Source organism: Cyprinus carpio, chromosome A15, assembly GCF_018340385.1.
Source record: "Cyprinus carpio isolate SPL01 chromosome A15, ASM1834038v1, whole genome shotgun sequence".
Taxonomy (NCBI): domain Eukaryota; kingdom Metazoa; phylum Chordata; class Actinopteri; order Cypriniformes; family Cyprinidae; genus Cyprinus; species Cyprinus carpio.
In genome coordinates this window covers 19189825-19213755 of record NC_056586.1, presented here as the reverse complement: position 1 = coordinate 19213755, position 23931 = coordinate 19189825, and the positions used below count along the sequence as shown (strand labels likewise).

At 38.1% G+C, this 23931-nt stretch overlaps 1 protein-coding gene across 3 annotated transcripts; it reads right to left on the bottom strand.

Annotated features, from left to right (window-relative positions):
• Positions 1-7198: 7198 nt before the first annotated feature.
• On the bottom strand, positions 7199-23605 carry brca2 (BRCA2 DNA repair associated). Of its 3 annotated transcripts, none has more exons than XM_042771386.1 (28): positions 23420-23605; positions 23099-23199; positions 22775-22987; positions 22616-22694; positions 22482-22525; positions 22315-22343; positions 21886-21997; positions 21584-21639; positions 21370-21451; positions 20555-21250; positions 16167-20471; positions 15979-16074; positions 15807-15876; positions 15355-15716; positions 14999-15189; positions 14687-14874; positions 14408-14578; positions 13973-14327; positions 13735-13890; positions 13475-13622; positions 13249-13358; positions 12861-13062; positions 12608-12774; positions 12372-12510; positions 11983-12236; positions 11744-11869; positions 10971-11352; positions 7199-8075 (listed from the first exon to the last, which is right to left on the bottom strand). In XM_042771386.1, the coding sequence occupies exons 2-27, from the start codon at positions 23130-23132 to the stop codon at positions 11008-11010; spliced, it is 8730 nt and encodes a 2909-aa protein (XP_042627320.1). In that variant the 5' UTR covers positions 23133-23199; positions 23420-23605; the 3' UTR covers positions 7199-8075; positions 10971-11007. The 3 variants fall into 3 exon arrangements, with proteins under 3 accessions (XP_042627320.1, XP_042627321.1, XP_042627322.1); XM_042771387.1 differs by having other exon boundaries at positions 7199-8072; XM_042771388.1 differs by lacking the exon at positions 7199-8075 and having other exon boundaries at positions 10488-11352; positions 22616-22658.
• Between the last annotated feature and the right edge of the window lie 326 nt (positions 23606-23931).

Genomic DNA, 23931 nt, shown 5'->3' with positions numbered 1-23931 from the left:
CTACATCATCTGAACTGGTCACAAAGTTTTGCAGTCTTCTGTGCCAGTTCACTGTTAGCCTCTTCGTGTCGAGAGCATTACGTCAATGATGTGCAGCATCAGTGACACCCCTGGAGAAGAGCAGAGGAAATCACTCCTGTAGCAGTCCATGCATTTGTTATTGTGTTCCATCCCCTGCAGAGCCAGAGCCACATATCCCAATAAATCACAGTGAAAGCTTTTATGTCTTTTACTTAAATCCAATTTAGGATTTAACATCCAGCCAAACATTGTAAGCAATGGGAAGTACTAGCAGGATAGCATTAGTGAGCACATGAAATGCCTTCCTCCCATGTTCTCAAATGGTGGACGTTCATGAAAATTCATGAGATTATTTTGGTTCACCATGTAACCTTCTTGTTCAGTGAAGGAATAATTTAACAATCTGTTTTCATGAATTCCCCACCTCAGTTATGATTTTGACACTGTTATCTTTTGAAGTTGGTAGCACATTCTGATGGTTGGTAGGCTGTTGTGAACAGTTAACTTGCTGCTAGTTTTAGTCTGACAGCAAGGGGTGCTCATTCACTGACTTGTATGAGTGTAAAAGTCATAGTATAACGAAATGGACTTCAGAATGTAATACGAAGCAACCTTTTGACAAAGCGTTAGAACGGCACCTGTAAAAAGCAGCATCATTCACATGAGGCATTAAACTGGCCTCTTGACATTCTGTTGTCAGTAATTCCCCACCTTAAATATGAATTTGACCTCATTTTTTACGCTGGTAGTGCATCCTGATGGCCGTATTGAGTTTATCAGTTTGTGGTACCCCTCTATTAGGTCAGCTTCATTAATGCGCAGACTATGAATGCAGCTGTTGCATGCAATAGGCAGAGTCTGGTTCCTCGCTAAAGCTAAGCAGACCAGAGCCTGGTCGGTACACTGATAGGAGACCATTTGTGGAAATATAGCTAGTTGTAGTCCAGCCAGTAGGGGGTGATTATTCTTTGGCTTGAATGGGTGCAAAAGTCCTAGTGCAATGACGCATAATTTAGATTGTGAAAAGGAGCATCCTTCAGATGAGGCATTAAACTGGCCTCCTGGCATTCTGTTGTCATTAATTCCCTATGTTAAATATGAATTTGACTTTGTTATCTTTTTGAAGCTGGTAGCACATTCTGATGGCTGGTAGGCTGTTGTGAACAACTAGCTTGCTGCTGGAGCTAGTTTTAGTCAGCAAGGGGAGCTCATTCACTGACTTGTATGGGTGTATTATAATGTCTTAGTATAACGAAACAGACTTCAGAATGTAAAACGAAGCAACCTTTTCATAAAACGTTAGACCGGCACCTGTAAAAAGGAGTGTCGTGCACATGAAGCATTGAACTGGCCTCCTGACATTTTGTTGTCATTAATTCCCCACCTTAAATATGAATTTGATTGTTTAAGGTGGTAGTGCATCCTGATGGCCGTATTGGCTACCAAGATGTGCCCATACAACATTTTAGTAAATGTTTTACATGGTTTTATTTGATATATGATGATTTTATGAGGAAAAGTACTGTGCTGCAACTTCAGAACCAAACAAACCTGTAAGCATAGCATGTTGGATCCAAATCCAGGGTGGAGTTGGAGTTAATCTAATAGATAGACAGCCCATGGGAAGTCACGTCACGTAACAGCATTAGTCATGCACAGATGTTTTTATGAGCAGCGCAGTTAAGGCGGAGGGCAGGTTGGTTTACATAAATACTATAATCAGTAGCAGTCAATTAGGTCTGCTGACCAGGCCATCCCTAAAAATACATCTCCTGTGTCATCCATCAGAGGTTTACCTATAGTCCTGTAAACAAAAGATGAAAGAAGTTGCCGGTGTAGACGTGGACGCAAATCAGAGAATTTCTTGGACCATTGATGTCAGGATGTCTATTTTCCCTTGCCAGTCCTTCAAGGTTTTGGACAGCGCGCAAAACACGAGGAGACGGGAGCCATGACTCACTGCTTTGGAAAAGCATCATATCTGACGGGCCAAGCCGTAAACAAATGAAGGGTTTCGGCCATGAAGGAGATCAAATGGGCCAAAGATCTGAGACATGTATCAGGGGTCAACGAGGGACGTTTGATTATCTGCAACATTATAGGACACATCAAGTCAAAGCTACTTGGAAGACGTAGTTGGTTCCTGCTTAAGCTTTAAATTTGAACTTTATCCGTTTTGAAATTATTAGATGGGATGGGAATCTAAGTTCAAATGCAAATTTTCCACTTCGCGTTGAACTTTCCACATGTAGACATCTTTTCTGATAGTGCTGGGTTCATTTAATGATAAAATCAAATGGGTTGGGATAAATTACACACATCCTAAGTAGCTTAAATCCTGTTGACATTAATCGATACAACATGCACAAGATAATTCCGCAAACTGCCAAACAAAATTTCAAAATACCCCTTAAGAATTAAAAAGATAATGTAATAGCATTACATTTGAGATCTTTGGCAACTTCTCCTTTAAAAGCAATTCATCCATGTCAGAACAACAACATCAATCAACACAGCTGAGAAATGCATCATTTACAAGTTAACTTCATCTTCTACTTGACTCGGCCCCTGCAATCTATCATGTGTAGCACATTCTGATTTGCAGACCCAGACCGATCAAGACAAAGAATCACAGACTGGAGATCAGCCATACCTGAAGCTTACATGGGGAGTAGTCACCGCATGAACCTTGTTCGTAATGATTACTTACAGAAGGGTTACAAGGAAGGAGGGAATTTAGGTGGATGTAATGACCACTGATGATGATGATGATGATAACAGTGGAGAGAAGTACTGCTGTTATTTTAACAATGTTCATTTCAGAAAGGAATTCTAGAGGATGAAAAAATATTTAGGGGACGTGTAAGCTGTGCCATTTTTGCCTTTAATAGTCACATTTATCATTGTACGACGCATTTTCCTGGGCGAAATCCAGTCATTTAAATTGGAATTCACACGACTGGGAATTTTGTGTGAGGGCAAAAGTTTTTCCCACGCAGATTTCGCAACTGGCTCATCATGTGAATTGGCCATGTTGACCAACAGAAAGCTTCTTGGTTTGAAAGTGACTTCTGGGTGAGCTGAGCTTCATACAGCTCTACGCTAATAGAGAAATTTCCCTGCAATTTTGCAAAAGTACGTAAAGTAATGTAATGTAAATTTAATGCACATTTTACAATTTGTATGGTTAATATTTCAGAATGAAGAAAGCATCATAAAAATATAACTTCTAAAAAATGGTACGCTTATGTAAGCTGTGTTATATTAAAGGGGTAAGTTGAATAATTGAGGGACATTTGAATGATCTTAAGAAGAAATCCACTATTTATTTATTTACTAATGCACAATCCATTACAAAGGTTATATTTTGATGCACACTATTCTCATTTTCATAAATATTACTCAAGGTCTGCACTCTAAAATCTTTTTTATTGCAAAAAAAAAAAAAAAAAGATATAAAAGCAGATAACAAACATTTCGGCTTGGTGTAACTCAATGATTATATTAGGACCAATAAAGACTAACTGGTGATTGTTAGATTTCTAAATTCACAGACTCCAGATCAGTTCCATCTACAACAGCAAAAAATTCAACAATATTCAACAAAATTCAATGGGAACAATAACAAATCAGGCAAAACATGCCGTTCATACACATTGCATACCCCCCCCCCCCCCCCCCCCCCCAAAAAAAGTTACAAGAATCATAAAAGGTCAAAGTCTTCATTTAAACCCAAAGGTGAACATCCAAACATCCAAAACATCTCTCTTTGTAAGAGTTTTTTTATCAGTATCTCCACCCAGGTGAAGATTCAATACTATCTCAATTTCTATACATTTCAGTTGTTCAATATTATGATTGTAATCAATAAAGTGTCTTGCATCTGGAGAAGTAACATCATATCTACGAATGGCTGATTTGTGTTCGGGGTGGAGATATTGATTAAAAAAAAAACTCTTACAAAGAGAGACGTTTTGGATGTTTTATTTAAAAACCATGTCACCTTTGGGTTTTAATGAAGACTTTGACCTTTCTTGTGTCTGTGAATTTTTTTTTTTTTTTTTTTTTTTTTTTTTGGTGCAATGTGTATGAATTTTGTTGAATTTGCTGTTGTAGATGGAGCTGATCTGGAGTCTGTGAATTTAGAAATCTAATCACTACAACCTGTTAGTCTTGAAAACTTGTCACACTGACAAAATCTGCTTTTATATCTCCTGCGATAAAAAAAGGATTTTAGAGCGTAGACCTTGAGTAATATTTGATATAAGCTGGGAGAACCTGAGTGAGTGTTGTGATTGGAGCATTTTCATAAATCAGCCATGCACGAAAAGGTTTAGTATTCAGAAAATCTGAATGTAGTGACAGTTTTCAATGTTTTGAACACATTTGGAGACAATTTGTACTATAGACTAAAAAAATAAAATAAAATAAATTTTAGCATGAAACTGTACTTCAGCTCTATATGGGCCCTTCCTAAATATATGAATAATAATATATGAATAATAAATTTAATAAGAATACTAAAAATAATGCTTTAAACAGCTCTATCCACTAACACTAGTCCTGCTGGAGAAGGTTCAGAAATTAACTTGTGATCTTCTTCCTTCTGACCCAGACACTGAGATCTTATTCTAACGGCCTAAAGACAGAACGCTGCTGGAGGGACTGTGGAGAGAAAGAATAACAGGGTGTAATATCCACCAAAGTGTTTTCCCAATCCCTACAGGGAACTTACAGAAACGGAAGATCAGGATCAGTCTGGACCGGATCTGGTGCTAACATCACTCATGCACAGCACATTAAGGTGCAAACTCTTCAATGAGCTGTAATGTATCTCATTGTGTCTCCACTCATCCCGACCACAACATTTACTTTCAATGAACACAAACTAATTCTATTAAATTAACCATACCCTTTAAAATGATTTACACATGTAGGAAGGTAATTTTGGTTAGTGTAGTCCAACACTGAGTAATGCTGATAGACAAACTGGTTGTTATTTAATGAACATACATGTAATACACTACTGTTAAAAAGTTTGGGGTTGGTAAGATTAAAAAAAAAAGATAATAAAACAACTGCTCACCAAAGCTGCATTTATTTAATTACATTTTGTTATTATTATTATTATTTTTATATTTTTATTTATTCCTGTGAAGGCAATGATAAGCTTTCAGCAATATCAGCATTGCTCCAGAAATCCTTCAGAAATCAATCATATTATCATTAATATGCTGATTTGATGCTCAAGAAACATTTCTTATTATGCATTTTGAAAACAGTTGGGCTGCTTACTATTTTTTGTGTAAACCTTAATATTTGTCAGTATTTTTTAATGAAAAGAAAGCTTAAAAAAAAAACTTTATTTGAAATAAAAAAATATCTTGTAATATTGTAAATGTCTTTAATTCCACCTTGATCACTTTAATGCATCATTGCTGAATAAAATGATTAATTTAAATTTAAAAGGATAAAACAAAAACCAAAAAAATCTTACTGACGTGAAGATTTCCCACACATAAGAGAGTATGAATTCAAATCAGTCCACAGGTGTCCGTCTGCAATCTTGTGTAATCTAGCATGTAAATCATTGAGAAATATAAATGTCCACTGTTCTTTCCTGTACAGCAGGAAGGTTGCATAAGATGATATAAACCAATAATCAGATTAACATCTGAAACAGGAAGTCAGCTCAGTCACAGCAGACACGGGGAATATTGCTTTGGCGTCTTTTTATGTCCTTTGAGACTAAATTTCAGGAACTGACAGTAACATGTGGACTGATTGAAACATCCTAGGAGAATTCAGGAATGATTTCATTTGCACCTGCACCTTCATTAGATTACCGCTTGTCCCTGTGAGATTTTGCATTAATCCAATTTAAAAATATGTCTAATCTCGCATGGGAAGCACAGATTTTAAAGCTATTAAATAATGTTTCATGGTCATTTTGGAATAAACAAATGCAATCCAATATAGTAAAGAACAAAACTAAACAAAAATGTGGTAACATATTTAAAACAAAAACACACAGTGTGCATCTCCAAATTAGTTGTGAGCTGTTTTTTTTTTTTTTGCTTCCCAAAAAAGAACCGATTTTTGAGTCACTAAATGAATCAGCTCAAAAGAATCATTTATATGGGAATCGAACAACAGTGGTCGCGGTGTAGATACTGTAGCTGTATTGTATCATTTAACAAACAATGCAGGAAACTGCCTTTCCCAAACCCAACATTTCCTAAATACACAATCTCTTTTTAATTTTAAGATACTCCCTTTCATTTTATTCCATCTCTCTCTACATCTTTTGGTTAGTACTTGGCAGTCTTTCAGAGCATGGCATCTTGTTTTAGAAAGGAGATATTTTCAGACGAGTTTTGAAAATACATGCAGCGTTTACAGGCCGGAAAATGCTGCACAGGCCACGCGGTTTCCTCTGGTGTAGGGCTTAAGAAAACACCTCCAGGGCCCTTTGGGAGGACTGAGTACTCTGGTAACAGGTTCTAATGAGGCACAACGGCCAGGAGCAAGACATAATGATGCTTGGCAGAATTACTTACAGCTTGAGTATTTACTGTGGCAGATATGAGATCACCCACCGAAAGAAAGGTGTGTGGGCATCTAAGACACTGACGAGAGAGGGTAAAACAATACAAGCAAATCACCATCTGTTACACAGAAGTGATTTTAAATTGTGGGGCAAAATTTATTTTCATGTATTAAGGCATTTAGGATTTCCTTTAGGATTTTTTTTCTTGCCGAAGAGAAAAGAAGAAGATCTTGAGGTGTATAACACAATTAGCGCTGAATGGAATAAACATCTTGAGGCCAGCTCTGTTAGTCTTGTCTCAGAGTTTCTCTTCCAGTATGATATTTCACCCTCTCTTCCACCCTGCTGAAGCAAATGTGTCATGCTGATGTGTGTCATGAGATCTCATGCTGTTTCTAAGCCGCTGAGACATCATCCCACAATCCCCTCAACCTCTCCGCCACCTTTTTTTAATCCTGAGAAGCCCCGAACTGATTAAACTCTGATTGTACATCTCAATGACTTCATTAGCTCTACATAACAAGACCACATAAGAATCAAAACAAATGCTCAAGCTGATATATAGTGACAGAAAACGTATGGGAAGGATTAAAGCCAGAAATTGTCAGCGGAATGATGAGCCAAAAGTTCTTCCAGCGATATTTTTCCACTTCATCGACAGAAAAAACATTTATTAAACATTTGTTATTGTGACTACAAACAGTTTCAATTGATCTATGAAAGCCAGTGTTCTTTGCAACCTACACTCGTATGAAGGTTGTTTATTGGCATTGAAGGTTTCATGAAGAACCTTTAACATCTATGGAATCTTTCCATTTCACAAAAAGTTCTTTATAGTAGAAAAAGGTTCTTTAGATATTTAAAATGTTCTTCACACAAGAAAAAAACAACAACAATTGTGCACTGAAAGGCTCCTTGGGAAACAAAACCGGTGTGAAAACCCTTATTGGAACTTTTATTTTTATCCTATAGGATGAAATGGTTTGGAAACAAAGGAAGTGTTGAGGTCAGGAGAAGACTGCTAAGATTGTGTTCCGGTAAAGTGGTATTTATTTACAAGGACAATGTGTTCTAAATGGTTCTGATTGAAAAATGAATGATACCCAGATAACGAGACACTTCACTTAACAGCTCTGTTTAATTAGAACTTTTTATGAATTTCAGCATCTCCAAATCATTTTCTCCACTAGCTGCACGGACCATCGATACTCTGCTTCCTTGCATGCAAATCAAATGGGACTCTCATTCGGGATGGAAAATAAACCGTGATAGTTAAACTTATCCAGCCACAAAATCCCAAACTCCTAATCCTGAAAAAAATTGCACATCCTCCTCTCACCGTGCATGTTCATGAGATTAAAGTTGGGGGAAAAAAAAAGTGAGCGGAAAAAGATTTACAGCAGGGTGAAGTCGAGGGTCACTCTGCGAGCTCTGCTGGTCCAGACCTCAGGTGGTGGGTCTACGAGGTCAACAGTCTGTGAAGCTCATTTCCACTGCAAATCTGCTGGAAGAGGTGTAACGGAGGGTTATGGAGGAAAAGATGGAAATTAAATAAAAAGTGGAGGAGAGAATGGATGATTTGAGAGCGAAAGTTCAAAGAGTCAAAGGTACAGAACAGGAAGATTTTGAAGCTTGAAACAGAAGTGCTTGACCAAATGCCAATCACAGGGCTTAATTAAAGCAATCTGAAGAAAAGGAATCCAAATGAACAGAAAGAAAACAGGCTCATTGGATGGAATTTAAGAAGAAATGTTTTAAAAAAATATGTTTTTTAAAACATTCATAAATCCCATCCAATGACTCTTCAACTACAGCTTCACTTACTAGTCCATCTATTTGCCATTATACCACTAAAAAATTCATTTTAATAATGTCCCTCTCTGTGTTATTGGGTTTTTTTTTTCCCTCTGTGTTTTACGGCTGCTGCTAATTTCTGCCCAAACAACATTTCTTGTACAAGTTGTTATCAGATAGAGTCTAGTCTAAATCACAGCTCAGGTATCTGGCTTTCCAATGCTACAGCTAAACGCGACCCTTAATTCATTCAGTCTGGTGGGGTTGCAAAGAGAATATGGGACTATCAAATGTCCACTCCCCTTCACCGTCCCATTTTAGTTTCTTTTATTCATCTCTTTCCACCTCTCCATCAGGTCTCAGAGTCAAGGGAAATGGAAGCCAGAATCAGCCTAAGAGGGTGGATTAGGGCAGCTCAGAGTGGATGAAGACTGCCTTAAGTTTTATGTTGTAAGAATTGTAATTAAGCCCTACTTTATGTACTCTCGGAAAGTACAAATGTACTGTTATGTACTCAAAGATAATTAGGTCCTCATAGCATAATGGGGTTAAGATCAAGATTACAAACGCAAAGATTGCAGGATTGATTCTGGGTGGAACAAATGGCTGGGTGATACATTACTCAGAAAGAAAATATAAATTTTTACATTTTCTGAAGAATGTGTTAAGATATAGAGCGATAAAAACCTGTAAAATATTAGTAGTTTTCACCTTGGTAAACACTTGAAGATACAGTAGATAAAAATTACAACAGAAAAATATTCAGAAGTGCCAGAGAATGCAGACATATATGCATTAATTTAAACGGCCACAGAAGAGAAATAATCAGCACAAGAGAAAACGAAATTCTGAGCAGCTGCCTGAAAGCAGCCCATCAGGCCTCTAGAGGCAATTCACAAAAATAATGACTCTCACATGGAGAGACAAACCTAAATGTGGGAAAACATGATAAATGTTAAACAGATTTTAACCATGTCATCTCATGCAGCACACACCAAAAAAAAAAAAAAAAAGAAAGAAAGAAAAAAAGAAGAAAAAAAAAGCCTCTAGACTTTAGAATTCAATGTACTACAAGTACTCTCAGAGCTGGGCTCATGGAAACATTTTTGCCCACAATAACGCTACTCTCCGTCAACCATTGACAGATATCATCTTCAGTGTCTCTTCACTACACGACAGTAGTGTCAACTATCTTTATCATTGTGGGCCAGAGATCTTAAAATAGAGCTGGCTGTGTGCTGAGTCAGCACATTCTCAATGATAGATGATGGATGTAAAACTGAACACTGTGGAGGAAAGCCACCGATGGCAGCTAACTGCAAATCTGGCATGTCTGTGGTTTTCTGAAGCATTCCTCGACGAGCGAACAGATTATGGGGTTGCTTCTAAATTTTAAAAATCCTTAAAACTGATCTGAAAAGCAAACAGCCACATTCTATATTTTCTCTAGAGTAAATGCCTGGAATTAATATATTTTCACAGATAATTAAATATGACAATGTTCTGTTTGGAAGAGAAGAAATCCCTTTGTCTGTCTTTGCGGTCTAATCATGACATTGAGTTTGCCAACCAGATCAAGAGAAGTATGTCCAGACTTGTGTTTGTCATTCCCATTGCTTTCTATGCTGCCAATATCTGGAGGTTATTAAGCAAAATATTCATATTACTTGTTCCATCCTCATTACTTCAGATTTAATATGAAAATGGCAGACAGGATTTCACAATCTTCCTACAGAGTTGAACCATTCGCTGCAAGTCAAAGGCAAGTGTTAAGGCGCCACCTGCTGTTCATTAATAGAAATATATCAAAACAACAGATTGTGATATCAATTTTAGTTTAAAATTTTACATTCCTTGAAAAAATAAAGTGAGCGCTGGTGCAAAATTCATTGTACAATGATGCTAGGGCATTCTAGGTGGTTACTTACTAATCTAAGTCAAAAAGAGCACACGATCAAGTCATTATTATTTGTGGCCCAAGTCCTTCCATGTTTGCAAGTCCGTTTTTTTTTTTTTTTTTTAATCTGTTTTTTAGTCATTTATCACAAAAATGTAAATCGGAATCCTTAGAAAAGCATAAACATAAAAAAAAAAAAAAAAAAAAAAAATACCTCTTCTCACTAAGGTGCACAATTTGAGCTTTTACTCATGTCTGTATAGCACAAACAGTGCATGTCACATGCAAAAGTTTCATATTTCCAGTGTAGTTTGGGGTTTGTTTCAAGTATAGCAATATCAGTAAATGATGCTTGTCTTAGAAAATACTGCTAATGTCACCACTGTACAAATTTTTTTTCCGTCTTTTAATAAAAATGAAAATATATAAACATTTTTAAATATACTTTACACTTTTTTTCCCTGAACATTGCAAACTTCCATACTATAGTAGTACAATAACAAAACAAGAAATAATTTTAAAATGATTACAGTAGTTAGGTGCATCTCTTTCATGTCATTTACCATCAGAGAACCACAGTAAACCAGGCAACTAGAAAGCAAAGTCACAACAGTGCTATTTGCATTTTCTGCCAACAGTAAAAATAGAGCTTTCATTACCTAAAGTTCTCAATGCCTTGAATGCTGGAAATATTGTGCTTCAACTCACATTTAATGTTTCAACAGGAGAGTCACACTTTTCCCCATCAGCCTTCAAGTAACGCCTGGGTGTCTATCATCGCCAGCTCTTCATCATGCACCCACTTCTCCTCGCCCGGTGGGGGACATGAGGCTCGAGGTGACTCATTCTGTGGAGGTTTGGGAGTCACAGATCTCCGTGGTGGATTGAAGGTCCTGTTAACACAGGGAGAAGCTGTTTTTTGCAGAGGAGTGAGGGGTGGAGGGGATGGGATACGTGACAGGTAGTCCAAACCGCGCCTTCTTTTCAAACATTTGGGGTCTTTTCCCTCGCTGTTACATGCAGATGCAGGAGTTCTCCTATTCAGTGGAGTGAAAGGTGAGAAAATGACGCTCTTCTGCTGTGGGGTTACCTGGGAATTTCAACAAAGGGCATAATACATTGATATTGCATCCAAAGAACATACATAAATGTGAAATAAAAATTATTTGATAAATAGAAATTTCAAATGAACAGTATTGATCTGAAACAGAAATATTTTATAACATTATTAACTTTTGAACAGTAGTGTATATGTGCACATAATTTAATAAATGTCAACAATTAATAACTTATTATGATATATATTGTTAATATTAACAATAAAAATAACTATGAATGATAATATAAAACTATCAAAGATGTAGGCACTTTCATGTTTATAGAACAAACAGTTGAAGTTAATAATTACAGTGATGCTTGCCTTACCAAGCACCACTAATAAAACCAATCTTTCACCATATAAAAAGAAAATTCATACTAACCCTGCCATTAATTTTTGGATTAGACTGCACACAAGGAGTTCTTGGAGACTGAAAAGAACTCAAGACACCTGAAGGAACAACATCTGAGACCTTCTCCTCCGCAATGCTGAAAAAATGCTGACAAGTCTGTGTAAACAACAAATATCTAAGTCTAATAAGCAACAACGAAAGACATCAGGAATCAGTCTTTGACTGTACATGCACATAAAAACAAAAATTTTAAAAGCGGTTTCATCAACCTGGACAAAAGTCTTCAGACGGGTCATAGCTTCTTGTAGATGGGATTCTTTGGGGTTTACAGAAAATACTGCTTGTTCTCCTGCATAAAGGCTTGGCACAGGTCCAGAGTATGGTCTCGCCTGAAGATTACTAAGAGCGACCAGTGCTCGCAGCTTTACCAGCTCTTCTACAGCTAACTGCTCCAGACTACTGTAGGTTCTCACAGAGACCAGGTCAAAGTTCTCATCCACAAGATGCAGTAATGGGCAACGGCCTGAAAAGGCATGCAAACAGTCACAATGTGTTTGAAGATATTAAGGATTGAGGAAACTAAGTGATAGACTCATTGGGGAAACAACAGCTTTGGCATTTGATGACAGATGTTTTATGATGAATTAATGAAATTTACCTTGTTTGCCATCTATAGAGACAATACATCCCACTATGTCAACCTCCCCACAAGGTGAGCTGAACTGAGGGTTTTGAAGTTCTTTGAAGCTTACGCATTCTCGAGCACGAAAATGCTGATGCAACCATTCTGGAGACACCTGGCTCAATCACATTTTATGTAAGACCATTAAAGATGCTTGTAATGAAAATGGAACAGTCTGTGGTGGGAGCAAAGTTGCTGAACATTTAGTTTACCTCAACATCCTGGAAGAGTGTTTTCTTGGTGGCAGTGAACTGGATGTGAGCAATGCCTGAGCGTTTCTTCCCCTCTGATGTGGCAAGATGATACGCCCTATATCTGTGGCCCTCTCTGAGCAAGCCATACAAGTCTTGCGATGGGCGCCAGATATTCAGGGTGTAAACTAGGAAACGAGATAGCACCCAGCCATAACAGGTTAAATTGGCTCCTTCAACACCTAAACAAAGTAAAGAAATCCACTTGGCTCACCACAGTTGCTCTGCAGGTCTTTGGCATCAGTAATGCTGAGCTTCCAAACAGGAGTTACATCTCGATTGGGACACCCACCCTCAGCCTCCTGGGCTTCCATTACAGCCTTCTGCACACGCTCCTGCAGCTCCGCCTGCCTCTTTTCCTCCAAACAGCGTCTGTACTTACTCACTGCATCCATCTGACTCGCACTTAGATGGGTCTACTAGTACATCAAGTTAAATATTTAAAATAAATATTATATATATATATATATATATATATATATATATATATATATATATAAATAAAGGTTCTATTAACCCAGTGCTGATTTATTGAGCACTACTTTCTTTTAGTTTACTACCCATTGGAAAAAATATGCAAAAAAATGCATTAAAGTGTTGACCTCAACAGCAGGATCCCGCTCCATTGCCTCATATAACTCTTCCCCATCCTGCAGTGCTTCAATCTCATGTCGACTAAATGTCCTCCTTTGGCCTTGACTTTTCTTTTTACCTTATACATGGAGGAAAATTACTCATCAATCCTTGTGATCCTCATATGCTTGCATACAAACCTCTGATAAAGCTTAAGGTAAAAGGAAGAAAAAAAAACTCAAGTAAAAACCCTACCTTCCATTTCTTTTTCGAATTGGGTCTGTATTTTGGAAATAAGAAGATCCATGGATTTGTGCTTGGAGATGCTGTGTTTTCTGGCCTCTCGATCTTCTGCACGATCATTGCGAAATATAAAGACACCATTGGGCTTCTTCTCCATCCACTGTTTAATAATAGAGTCAGTCATTTGTTTGGTACAAAAGCAAAATTATGCACACAAAATATGCTTTTACAGATCAAAATATCTCATTCAGATCTACTGAGGTGGAGCAGACCTGAGTGGGGTAACTTCTCAACACCACAATGTTCACACAGCTTACAACACCTCCAGCAGTGAACAGTGATGACAGTGGAAAGCTGATAGGCCGAGGGTCACGATAGTAACCCAACTTAGTGTCCCACCGAGCTCGTCTTGTGCTGTTGGCTGAAATCTGAAATTCAAAAATGGCAAATCATATAGAGTCTGACAGGATTTCGCAGTCATGGATCATTTTAGTTGAACACCAACTTCACCTTTAGCATCAGAGATTCAGGAGCTTCCAGAGGAGGACAGGCTTCTTGGGAACCAACCAACTCAGCTCCACTGGTCACAATCTTATCACCGATTTGGAGACGGCCCTTGTTCAGCATGGCAGAGAGCGGAATGTCTAACTGGCCTTTGATGGAATACCAGCCATCTGTGAGCCAGACCACACAGGTCTCCATCTTTGCATTAGGAGTTTTGTCATCTTTTACTGGCTTTTCTGGATGTTGACCAGTTTGAGCAACACCACATACACAGAGCACTAACGTCTTAGCTGGAGTGTCGTCCCTCTCCATGATCCTCCTGAGAGCAGATCGCTGACTGTGGTCCACCTCCACATCATATCTAAGAGCAAATATCAAAGTGTTACAGTAATTTTCAAAAGCTTTGCTTGAAAAAGTATGAGCTTCTCTAAGATTCAGTACCTGAATTTTAGCTGCAAAAGTACTTGCTCTGGAGTCAAACATAGGTTACCCATCAAATCTGGAAACGTTCTTTCCATGGAGGCCCGTTTCCATACAATCCATCGGTAATGGTTGAATACCCAGGTATCACTGATCAGTTTGGGATCGACACCAGGTGTGTCACACAATGCTCTGCCAAAAAAAAGGTATATTACCCAAACTAATTCCATGAAAACACAGTGCCTTTCAGCACGTAGATGTACAGTACATGCTATTTGTATTAATGCACCATATGTTTACCTATAAAATTCATCTTTGCCCACAGAACCCTTATTGTCTGGAACCAACCAGCCTCCATCTGCCAGCTGGACAGCACCAGACTCCATGAGGACCTCACATTTGAAGAAGTCATTACAGTCAAATCTGAATGATTCAGCATTTTCACTTTTTATTAGTGAGACCTTGTGATGTACACCATGCTGATACAGCTGACATGGAGAAAGATAGAAAAACAAATATAGCAACTGTAATATACCGCCTCCGAAGTATGGTTTTGCAGTGACTTAAAACACAGTGGAATAATTAAGTATCAAAAAAGTTATCAAAATGTACCTCCTCCTGTGTGTATTGACCAGGACATTTGCGTCCCACAGCATCTCTCAGACCTATTCTGGGGACACCAGACGTCTTAGCAAGGTAAAGGCTGCCAGATAGTGGACGAATAGTCTGCCTTTTCTTCTTTCTGAGTCTCATGTCTTGCATATCCCTAGCTAGGTTCAAGGTCTCCCAGCATGCCTCTGTGTCTATTAACATCCCAAGAAAAAAACATTAGGATTCATTGCTGCATTCACAGAATCATTCATATCTATCTCTACATCTTTTGTGGACACAGCCATATCAATTTAATATATATTTAAAATACAAAATTAGTAGTAAAATTACTATTAGGTAGTAGAGTAAATGGCTACCTTTCTCTTCAGAGTCCATGATTTTCAAAGGTATGCTTTCCACTGAAGTGGTTGGTTTAGGGTCAGAACCCTCGTGTTGGTTCTTCCTATCACAATATCGTGCAACACTGTCATTATGTGATATAGAAGTTTGGTCTATTTGATTGCTATGTTCAGTTGTTTCTTTGTTTTCCTTCTTGAAAGGTGGGATAAAACCTGTGGACACTTCAGAAACATCTTGACAGACTGATGTCCCAGTCTTCATACCCTTTTGAAAAGGGGGCACAAACACCCCTCCTTTAGGGTCTGAGTAGCATCTGTTTTGGATAGATACAGTTGAACACGGTTGCTCGAGGTCATCTGACTTTTGGTCCACAGGATGCCTGCATATTTAAGAGAACTTGTAAGAATTAAAGATGTCTTGTCATATTAAATATTAAAGAGTTAACTATTAAAACAGTGAAACAACCTACCAATCTGGACCAGTGACATTTGACTTGAGGTGGACATTGTAACTGAAGACACGCCTGTCTCTTAACGTTCCTACAACAGGTATAGAAGATAAAAAAAATTAATACAGCACCTCATAATAAAATAAAATGAAGTTTTTTTTTGGTTAATTTATTAATGAATAAAAGATCTAACCATTTGGACAGCTTTTAAGTGGTGTGAGGCCTGAGGTCTTTGTATCTAACGTCCGGTCAAACTCTGAGAGAAGTTGTCTTTTCAAAGGAGGCTGACCTGAATCAAAACAGGACAAAGTATTTTATAAAATGAGAGGTTAAAGATTAAAACATATTTACTCAAAACATGAAACATTCTGTTGCCTATACCTGCTATATTTCTGGCATCAAATGGACGCTTCCTTCTCTTATGGCCAAAAGATCCCTGTGCCTGTAGTTCATGAACAAATGGATATTTTTGGTCCTCTGTCATCGCCAAACTGCCTGATTCATTCAGGTCATCATCTGCCAGTAAAGCTTTAGTGCAAGCCATTGCTTCCTGCTCAAAGTATTTCTGCTGGGTGTCTGTGCAACTGTAAAAATCCAAAGAGTGCAAGTCTAGTTTTGCATGTTCATTCTGAGTTGCTTTAGATGGCAAAGGATGCAGAGTGGTTTTGGTTTGTCTATCTTTATGTTGAGGACGGCATTCTGAGGAATCACTCTGTAGCAGCTGGCTATCAGTAAAAGTAACTTGGGCATCACAATCTCTGAATAATTTAGAAGCTTCCTCAAGGGCAACTTCTGATACAGACACACCTTTCCCACCTGCAGTACTGAAACCATAATTTTTCTTGTTAAGTTGTTCAAATTTTAGGTTTCCATCCACCATATCCTCACTGCTTTTATGAGAACTCTTAGTTTGAGGTGGGACCTCCTCGTATGATAAATTTTCCTCTTCACAATCTTTAAAAAGACACTTGGCCCTCTGAACTGCATTAGCAGAGATGGCCACCTTCTTCCCACCTGCTGTAGAGAATCCTATGTTGTTTCCTGAAGTATTTTCAGGCTCATGATGAAAGGAGGTGTCATCACAACTTGCAAATGCTGCTCTAACCTCACTCAGTGCCTTTTCGGAGACGGTAACATCTTTGCCACTGGCAGTGCTGATACCCTGACAGACTTGGTGCTGAAGACTTCCAGAAGCTAAACTCTCCTCTTCACAATCTTTAAAAAGACACTTTGCCCTTTGCAGCCCAGTAGCAGAGACGGCCACCTTCTTCCCACCTGCTGTAGAGAATCCTATGTTGTTTCTTGAAGAATTTTCAGGCTCATGATGAAAGGAGGTGTCATCACAACCTGCAAATGCTGCTCTAACCTCACTCAGTGCCTTTTCGGAGATGGTAACATCTTTGCCACTGGCAGTGCTGAAACCCTGACAGACTTGGTGGTGATGACTCCCAGAAGCTAAACTCTCCTCTTCACAATCTTTAAAAAGACTCTTTGCCCTTTGCAGCCCAGTAGCAGATATGGCCACCTTCTTCCCACCTGCTGTAGAGAATCCTATGTTGTTTCCTGAAGTATTTTCAGGCTCATGATGAAAGGAGGTGTCATCACAACCTGCCAATGCTGCTCTAACCTCACTCAGTGCCTTTTCGGAGATGGTAACATCTTTGCCACTGGCAGTGCTGAAACCCTGACAGACTTGGTGGTGATGACTCCCAGAAGCTAAACTCTCCTCTTCACAATCTTTAAAAAGACTCTTTGCCCTTTGCAGCCCAGTAGCAGAGACGGCCACCTTCTTCCCACCTGCTGTAGAGAATCCTATGTTGTTTCCTGAAGAATCCCCAGTCTCATGCTCATGGCTGAAGGAGATGTCACTGCAACCTGCAAATGCCATCCTTATCTTAGTCAGTGGCTTTTTTGAGACATCACTGAAACCTTTAAAGTTTTGGTGCTGAAGATCTTCAAATGATAAGCGCTCTTCTTCACAATCTCTGAAGAGATTCTTTGCCCTTTGCAGCCCTGCAGCAGAGACAGCCACCTTCTTCCCATCTGCTGTAGAGAATCCTTTGTGTTTTCTTATAGAGCTAGTGTCCGTTTGAATATCAACAACCTTCTTTGTCTTTGGAGATCCATCAGCACATGAGAAACCATCATCAGACAACAGATCCTTACTACTTTGTAGTGCTCCAGCTGAGATGGACACCTTCTTACCACTGGCAGTACTGAAACCACAGTTGCCGTTACGAGGAAGCAACTCATAAGGATGCTTAGAAAATTCACTCTGAAGGTCTTTCTGAGGGGGTTGCTGGACTGAAGAGGACAGCAATAAGTCATCATCGGTCACGTCAGAGTCATTGAGAACAGTGTTGGCCTCCATGAATGACACATCTGAAAATGTCACACGTTTACAGTTTGGAGTAAATGCATTTACTTGTTTGATTTCAACATCCAGTTTGTCATTGATTCCCTCCATTTTCAAGTCAATATTTTCATCACAGTCTTTAAATATGTCCTTTGCCTTCTTAAGGGCACAGGCTGAAACTGAAACTCCTTTCCCACTGGCGGTCTGAAAACCATAGCCTTCCTCTGACTGAAGCGAAAAAGTTTCTGTGGGAAAAATCTTTGAGAAAACTTCTTTAGGATCACTGCTAGATTTCTGTTCTTGAAAGACCTTCTCGCTGTTGAAGCAAAGCCTATCCACACCATCAGATATTTTGGTTACTAAGTACGGCTCACTTATTTTTATAGAGGTATTACTCCTAGAAACTGCTTTTGTTTTCTTAAGGCTAGTTGTTGACATAGAGCCATTATGGTTTCCAGAAGCATGGAGAGTGAGTTTGTGTGTTTGTGACTCTTCTAAGCTGTCAACATCATTAAGAAGTTTTCTTGCTTGCAGGAGAGCCTTTTCAGGCACTTTCAGCTTTGCTCCGCTGGCTGTACTAAAACCAAAATGACTATTGGAGTCAACACAAAAAACATCTGTTTTTTCACCTAAACAATTCTGCTCTGTTCCTTCATTTTCTATCACTTGCTTATTTCTCTCTTTACAAGCTGCATTTACATTTAGAGAGCTGAAATTTACATCTTGTTTAATCTGAAGGTAGGTTTTATTTTCTGTGCTCATACTATCAAAAGTATTGAATGTAGGCTCTGTTTCAACATGTTCTGGCTTTATTAATCCAATATCCACCTTGACTTCTTTAATACACACGGCTTTTTGATCATCCTCTTCAAAAACGTGCCTTGCATTGTTTAAACTCTTTTCTGATATGCTTATAGCTTCCCCTTTAGCAGTTTTAAAACCAAAAAAATGAACTGGAGTATTATCACTGAAATGAGACTGTATACTCTTAATTCCATCAACTAAAGAACCGTCTTCAGCCACTGACAAAGGCACAATGCCATTTTGCGTTTCCTTTGACATGGGGCATGGTAATTTGTAAGCATCTACAATTTGAATATGATCAGAAGCGTTTACTGAAGAAGAGTCCGTCTTGATGGGATGCTTTTCTTTCACATCACAGTTAAAACTATCATCAAAGTCAATGCCGTAGAGTATATCGGGATCCCACTCTTTCTCTGTAGTGTGGTTGTCTGAGAAATGATTTGCTGGTTTGGACTGGGTAAATTCATGTTGACTATTTGCTTCCTCCAAAAGATTGCACAATTCTGTAACATCAGCCTTTTGAGATGCTGTCAACGTGCCATTCTCCTCATCATCTTCACGGCTGGAGTCCACTGCGGTGGGATTGTGTGCGCTATTAATGTTGAACATGGTCTGTCTTTCAGCAATTCTTTTGAAATCCAATTTTTGATGAATGCACTTTGATGAGTCTGAACCTCTCCCCAATTCCTCTTTCAATAGAGTCTCTGTTAGAAAGCCAACATTTGAAACTGTAATATTCCTCTTTAAACCGGTTTTATAATCAGATTCATTTGACTGTGGTGAAGAGCAGCTTGAAATATTAATTTTAAAGCTCTTTGAACTGTCACTCTTTGGAGCATCGCTAACACGCAGTCTTGATGCATGGTTAGGGAAGATGGATTGTTCTATGGGCGATCTGTTTGCATTAGTGCTTCCCGATACTGATTTGCACAATGTTTCTATTGTTTGATGTTTCAGAGTAGTTCCATTTAATGTGTTGATCAAAACATCCCCTGCAGCTTCATCTAATGATGCTTTGGCCTTCATTATAGTCTTATTCGGTATGGAAATGGCCTTGTTGTTTGCCATTTTAAAAGAAGGAAAAAACTCTTTGATGTCTGCACAAGAGGTTGTTGTACTATCCAAATCTGAAAAGGTGGTGGGGCAACCACTGTCGTGACTGATTTCAAAAGTTGTAAGCATGACTGTTGACTTGTTTGGAGAGTTCACAGATATGTCTGCTAAATTAGAGATGTCATTTTGACTACCATCTTCGTTCTTCTCCTCCAGTTCTGCTTTATGTTGCACTTGGCCATTTTGATCACCCTTTACAGCCACGTCAAGCAGTGCTCCTGGCATTATTTCTTGTGTGAAATCCTCTGCAAATGCCTTGGAAAGCTGCGTCATATCCAGTCCTAAATCAGGATCATGGATTTCTGTAGATAACTGTTTGAAGTCTTGTGGCTGTGTATGATTATTGATTGCATTTTCACTGGCGACTGTGGATTTATTAAGGTCACTAGACACCTCTTCCACTGAGGGATTTTCTGTAGAATGCAGAGCAAAAATGTTGTTTAAAATACACAAACAATATATTTATAAGAAAAATTTTATACATTGAACACCTTACCTTTGAGTGTTTGGTCCAAACATACTGGTTGGGTTTCTTTGTGTTCAATTACTGTCTTTGACAGATCTGAACTTGGCACTTGATACACAAACTTTCTGGGCTTTCTAGAAAGCATGAAAGCAGGCGATTTGTCTAACAAAGGCTTCTGACACTGAGTTCCTTCTGGATAAGACTTGAGTCTTACAGTCTGTGGAAAAGTTTGGCTATTTTCTGCAATGCAGTTGAAAACAGTACAACCATTAATTTCACTGGATGCTACATTGTTGTGATTGTTTATCAAAGACACGTCCGAACAGTCAATATTAAGAGTGGATTCTGAGAAACTTAGGGGAGTCCATTGAGTGTCATCTTTGTTTTTGCAGGGCCTTTTTGTTTCTACATCATCCTTTAATATCTCTTCTGACTCTGAAGTTAGAACAACTGATTTGACATCTTTTGAGGAATCTGTTATTCTCCTTCTGATCCTCTCCTTGGTTTTGCTTCTTCGCAGAGTTGCTGTGCTGTTGCTAAAGAATATTGACAATACGTCCTCTGCACCATCAAGAACATTCTGCACTGTGTTGCGTACGTCCCCATCCTCTATAGCGCTGGGAACCTTCTGCTTCCACAGACCACTTGTATCAAGAGATGTATTTGGAGAGCAAACAGGCTTTTCTCCCAGGTCATCAGACTGAATAGTCTCACTTTCAGCTATCACTGAAGAGAAGATAACAGAATAATCAGAACCATTCTTGAAGTTAATAATGTGTATGCATTTTAAATTAACCATTTCATTTATTTTCTGTATAGTTTCAAATATACAGTGTCACACTCACCCTCTTGTTTTAGTGATGTATCACTTAATGTTGCATTGCTTGCAGATCCTTTCGAGAGAGATGGGAAGAGTTTCCGGACAAACTAGTGTGTATAAGAGTGAGAACAAGCCATCACCATTAATTACATGTTGGTAAAAACAGGCTCTCAGCATTTCAGGCACCATAATCCAAATTTCCTTCCATTATATATCCAGAAACTTAGATTTGCACTTACAGTTGCTTCCTTGTCTTTGAGGCCACTTGCTGATGGAGCGTGTTCCTCTGTTTCGGCTAAAGGGAAATAAGAATAACTCTTGCTGAATAGCTCAAATCTGATCAGGAAACCAGTGGAATTGCAACACATGCAATTCAATGGAATCAAGATATAATGGATAAATTTTTTTTTTTTTTAATGAACACTCTGACTTGTATTTGACATTCAAAGTTTGAATTGTTTCACCCTCTTATTAGATATTATTTTACACTCTTCTCTACTAAATTCATCTAAAGAGACAAGACTTTAATTTTCATACATACGCAATATCACAGTGGGAGCCAAAGAGGATGGTGTGTTAAAGGAGCTGGTCCAGGATAGGTCAGGGTTGATTTGTGCCCCCAGGCTCTCAGATATCTGTTTTGCCGAATGTGCCTGTAACAGAACAGCATTATGATTAAAGGGGTCAAAAGTTTCAGAATGGAGGGCATAGAGGAGAAACAATAATGTACATTATGTGGAAAATAATGTTTTTTTAACCTTAAAGCACATAAACACATTGCATTACACCAAATACACAAAATAATGTTCTTTTTAGCAGCATCATATAACCCCTTTAATGTCTAGAATGACATCTGAACTTAATTTGAAACTTAAATGCCATGAATGAGTAATGTAAAAAACAAGACGAACATTGTGAATTAAGATTATAAATATGACACAACCAGTTTTGTGAAGTTGTGTGGACTTACCAAAGACCTTTTTGGTGTATCTAGAAGGCCTGTGATGTCACATATGGAAGTTGTTAAGAAATAAAGTACAGTATTTAATATTAGAATAAAAAAAAAAAAAGAATCTTACTGCTTTTTTTTTTACTTTTAAAAGAAAAAAAATGAAAGGCAATCTAAAACCCGCTTACCAAAGTAATCTCTAGGTTTTTCACAGGATCTATCAAATCTTTGACTACAAAGGATAAGAGAAACTTTCATTAACCTTCTGCTTGACTTTCATATATCACATGAAATTCATATTCTCATACTCGAACATAATTACCTGTCTTTGTCTGACTCTGAACCAAACAAACAAGGGCTTGAATCTGTCCAGGGAAAAGCTGATGAGTCTCCATTAACCACTGGGTGGAAACAAAACAATTCTAAAGGACTATGTCCTTTATTTATACATACTTTATACATAACACAACAACTACGATACCTTCATAAGGGGACTCTTCATTAAGAATGGAAGCAGGGGACTGAAAGTGTGGTTGCTTGAATATTTTGGGTGTAGAATGGCTGGCCAGGGCTGATGTGGCTGATACTTTGACAGTCTCCTCCTCCTCAACTTTTGAACTTTTAGGACGCCCTTCATCTCTGAAAGCTTTTGCAGTCAACTCCTCAAACCAGTCAGGATTAAGAGGTCCAAGCTCTTAATTCACAATACAGTATATCAGATGGTAACACACACACACATACATACATACATACATACATACATAGTATTACTATTATTATTATTATTATTATAATAAGTGTTTACCTTTGTCAATTTGATTAAAGAAGTTGTCAAACATGCTGCCATGGGTGTGAAGGGGTTAAATCCGAACCAAGCACAATAGCACAATAATGTTTTCATTGGACCTACAGATAAATAAACAAAAACATAAAGATGTAAATTAATCCAGTCCACCTTTTATCTATGACATCAGTGTATCTGGTTTATATTACATAGTTATCGTTAACAGTTTGTTATCGAGATTTAAGTGACTGTAATTAATTAACTGTTCCGTGTAATACACATCACTGTTTACTTTTAGCTATCTGAACTAGCTACAGACAGGAAAACAAGTCCGGAAGTTACCGTAAATGAACGTGTTGGCACAGATGAAAGCTTTTTGTAACTTCTGAGTTTTCGAAGTTCATTGAAATGTCTTCTTCATCTCTGTTCCAAAATGTTTTATTCCCTGAAGTGTTCTGAGAGGACTGTTTATCTTGCGCGTGGATCAAGCTATTTTAACACATCCCGCCAATGAGCGCCGTGTCGTCATAGGAAGAGCTGTTGTCTCGACCAATCAAAATGTGAGCGTCATTTCAGGGGGCGGACTTACGTGCACCACTGAATCGAAATTGGAAATACTGTAGTTGATTACAGATTTATTCGGAAAAATAATATTCTACTCTAATCTATTCTATGCTAAAACTTCTTTTAACTTTTTGAATTACTTTAATTATTATTATCACCTGTTATTTTATTTACTTCTTTATACTTTATGCTTATTCCAAAAATTATTAATATCTAAACAATATTTTAAGTCATTTACAAACATTTGTTTTAGAAACATATATGTTAGATAACAGTTATGACACATAATA

What these genes read in the sequence shown, in the direction of transcription:
- brca2 (XM_042771386.1), bottom strand. Translation starts at nt 23,132, where the DNA reads ATGTTTGACAACTTCTTTAATCAAATTGACAAAG. An exon ending in GTCAATACACACAGGAGGAG is followed by an intron (nt 14,875 to 14,998) that starts GTACATTTTGAT and finishes TCTCCATGTCAG; the next exon opens with CTGTATCAGCATGGTGTACA. An exon ending in CTCTATAGATGGCAAACAAG is followed by an intron (nt 12,237 to 12,371) that starts GTAAATTTCATT and finishes ATGCCTTTTCAG; the next exon opens with GCCGTTGCCCATTACTGCAT.